The 3,923-nt window shown below is 40.4% G+C and overlaps 1 protein-coding gene across 3 annotated transcripts in view; it reads right to left on the reverse strand.

Moving 5' to 3' along the window:
* Positions 1–1,475: 1,475 nt before the first annotated feature.
* The window catches only part of LOC119476573 (MAM domain-containing glycosylphosphatidylinositol anchor protein 1), a 208,556-nt gene continuing 206,108 nt past the window's right edge, over positions 1,476–3,923 (reverse strand). For all 3 annotated transcript variants that reach the window (XM_037749976.1, XM_037749968.1, XM_037749961.1), the window contains exon 18: positions 1,476–2,640. In XM_037749976.1, coding sequence (XP_037605904.1) covers positions 2,555–2,640 — 86 coding nt within the window. In that variant the 3' untranslated portion in view covers positions 1,476–2,554. The remainder of the gene's footprint in view (positions 2,641–3,923) is intronic.

Consider the following 3,923-nt stretch of genomic DNA (forward strand, 5'->3'; position numbering starts at 1 on the left):
GCTAAAAAATTGTCCAGATATACTACGAGCAATGTCACTCTCTATTACATAGATATAGATTTATGTCAGTTACTGTCGGCGTAGAATTTGACCAATAAAAATTGAAAGTTGGAGCAGGTGCGTGAAACAGATAAATAGATAAACGCATACAGTAAATTGAGCTAGGGCGAGCGTTTTTTTTAAACAAGCGACACGTCGCTCAAACTGTTTGTTGACGCACGGAGCAGGTTAGGACATCTTCATTGGGAAAAATCTGATGTTCACTTGTTCGCATCGTGTCCAGTTAGGAAAAGGTGTTGCGCAGCTTTGTGTGAGCTAGAAGCTGGCAATGATACAGTATGATGTTCTACACATAAAGTAACCATCAGCGCCAGCTTAACATGGCATAGCAGACTGGGCAAGTCAAATAGGCACATTATTTCTGTACTATTTATGATTATAAAATCAATACAATTTGTACCGACCACAATAAAGAAAAGAAAAACAAACAAAAAATGAAATGATCAAATCAACGTGACATGACACAGACAACAGTACATCAGGTGTTCACATGATTCACATGTAATGCACATGGTAATGAAGCAGATACACAAGTAGATCAGTTACTGGAGCAAGGTGACTGTTGAATGTGGAGCTTTCTCGAGATAACTTGAAGCATGATGCAGCAAAATGCAAACATACTATCTACCCCCTGAATGATTAAAATAGCTACAGCTTTAATTATGGAACTTTATGAATGGTAATAAGAAAACAAACCATGAGAGAAGTACCCATTACGATGTGTTTTCTGCAGGCTGAACTGCCACCTTAAACGCAATCATAAACTATTGTATATAGATCTATAGATATGAGTATTGCTTAACTTTAACAATCATATCTATGTGATTATGAAAAAACGGTTTACACTTACAGACATTCAACGTTAATTAAACAATGACAGAGAATCTGATATGCAATCCGCGCTGCACACCCGCCAGATACTGACAATCTTTTCCATCTTTCACTCGTGTGAAAGAAGTGTAAATTCATACATGACATTCAATAACCTGCGGAGGAAGAAGTGAACTCCCTCCAGGCTCCTTTCTGCCCTCCCGTACAACACCATGTTTTCCTCTTCATTAGAGACATGTCCAGATATTCTGTTGTGGTTGATCAATCCGGACATCTGAGTCCAGTGATGGGAGGTTCATGGTGAGGGAGCAGAAAAGTGAAAGTTGCATCTACCATCCATGGTTTTCCTTCTGCGTCCTTCACAGATGAGACATGTATTTGATGCAGAGGCTGAGCTGAGGGCCTCGCTGTGATGTCAGCAAGGAAAACTGTGTGTTTGTACGTGTCTGAGTGTGTGTTCAGTGCTGCATGTGCGAGGAAAAGTTGAGGTTTCTATCTAGGTGGCTTGGGTCATCCTTGCATTTCCTTCGTCAAGCTCAATTCAGGTTCTGGATCACAAATCATCTCCTCTTCTTCTTCATAAATATTAATATAATACTTTATTACCCATTGCCCTTGACCCTTGTAACGCCATAAACAAAACAAAAAAGCAAAATATCAAAAACATTGAATAGGTCTGACAAATTTGCAACATCACATAATAAGTAGAATAAAACCCAAAGGAACAGCAGAGGTTGTATAAACGTTGTGCTTCTTTAATTTCACTTTGTAAAGTCCTCCACTGTCCTAGTTGTGTTTTAGTTTAAACTTTGTTATATTTAATATATATAGAGATAAATGTACACGTATAATCCGCACTGAGGTTCGTCTCTTGTGGCAAGCAGAGGGCAAGCAGAGAGGCTACCAGGAGCACACTTCTTTTATCCTCTGGTTCTGGTACGTCCTTTCCTCAGCATTCATTTGTTTATTCATTCATCAGTTTTTTTTCTTTGCCTCTCTGTCTTTCAGTAGCTCCCGTTTGTCTCAAAGGTTGGGACGGAAGGGAGACTGTCTGTGTGAAAAAGAAGGATTTTACCCACTTTCTCTCTCTCTCTCTCTCTCTTTCACTTTCCTCCTGGAATCTCTGTTCCCTCGTTTTATTCCCTCAGGTCCTTTGTCATCTTTGGTAGAGTGTCCGACACTTTGGTGTGTCTGGGGAATAGGGTGGAGGGGCCGTTGGGGATTGCGGTTCAGGGGAGTGGAGATACATGAGAGGGTGCGTGTACGGATGAAGAAGGTTGATGACGGAGAGGAAAAGGCGACAAAGTGACACGCTGACATGGATAAAGTGAATCTAATCAGATTAATAGAGGAGAGAATGTCAAAGATCACTAAGTATGTTCACCTTAAATACAATATGCGCATCAGTTGGTTATACTGAGTGTCTGAGAGGAAATGTTCAAAGAAAGCAGAGGAGGAGAAACTAGACAAAGACTCCGTGTTTCCATTTATCTAAGCAAGAAGGATGAAATGGATGCATGAAGGATAGAAAGACGTGGAGTGGAGACAGTTAGGATGACAGGTAAGAAGAGGAAAGGACAGGCAGGGTAGAGAGAGAAGTATAAGAGCGCGAGTCAGGGCAGTGTCTGTCACTACAGACAGGTGGTGTAACAGGAAGTGCTCATCATCTGTAGAGTAGCGACAGGAAGCAGGAGAAGCCAAAGGTCAGCCAGCTGGCCAATGGGAGCGAGTGTGATCCACCGATCAGAACTATGGAAACAGACAAAAAAAAAAACAGTCGTCTTAGTACTTCATACATTAATACTTACAGATACATTGATGCCAGGTTCTGCTGTTCATTCATGGCTTTAAAAGGTTTTATAGGAAAGTTCCCACTGACCAGTGACTCACCCTCCACCTGACACGTTTTTGTGATATACTTCTATAATTACAGGTGTACCGCACAATCACAGACATCAATTAATTTATTTCTACTCATAATGTATTCTTTTAAGAAAATACAGGAAAAAAGATCGCTTTTTATTGCTGGCTGACGTTACATTTCACATGTGCTACCTGAGAGGTATCCTGGGGTTGGCTGCCAAATGTATGCCAATGATACGGTCATTTAGCTATCTGCCAGAATATCCATCGAGGCTGCTGACCAGCTCACTGATTCATAACAAACCGTATCGCAACGACTAGTGTCCTCTCACTTAACGTAAAATGTAAAAAAAAGTTTTTCTATACGTAAATGACAAGATGCGTGTGCAAGAGAGAGACGAACGCACTTACATTTACAGTCGATGGGATTCAATCATTTGTGGCGAAAGAACGTCACGATTAATAAGATGACAGAGGTCCTTTTATCGTAGATAGATTGGATGACTCGAGCAGCCCCAGTCTGCAGCAGCGAGGCAGAGAGGAGAGACATGCAGCGAGAGCGCACAGTGAGCACGATCCCTGAATATTAATAAATGAATTTTGAATTCGAACACGTCATCACAGTTCGATCAGTTAAAGTTATAGTACCATTATAGGAGTAGCCCATAATGCGTGTCCCTTTTTAAAGTAATTTTATTTTTTTTTTTTTATTTGTTAGCATTTCAGAAAATGTTTTATTGAAAACCCAGAATGTAATATGGCTCTTAAGTGGCAGTAGGCAGTATATTCTTTGGCATCATTGGGCAAAAATTCCATAATAACCTTTCAGCATATTGTAAATCAAGTGTTCTCAGGGATAACTAGACTTCTCCACCTCATCATGGCTCTGTTTTCAGTCTTTAAAAAATCTAGCCAGTGACGAGAGACTTTGACCAATCACAGGTCATTTCATTGAGAGAGCGTTCCTATTGGCTGTACGCTGGTCACATGACCAGAACTTGGCGTTCCTTTACCAGATTTGAAAATGACGGTGGCGTCACAAACTCTCATTTTACAACTAACTCATTTTACAGCTAAACCGTGCACTAGAAGATGATTCTGAAAACATCTGAGGCAAGATATAGGCATTAACGTAACATAATATTGATTAATATTTGATCAGTGCCGCC

This window comes from Sebastes umbrosus, chromosome 2 (genome assembly GCF_015220745.1).
Source record: "Sebastes umbrosus isolate fSebUmb1 chromosome 2, fSebUmb1.pri, whole genome shotgun sequence".
NCBI lineage: Eukaryota > Metazoa > Chordata > Actinopteri > Perciformes > Sebastidae > Sebastes > Sebastes umbrosus.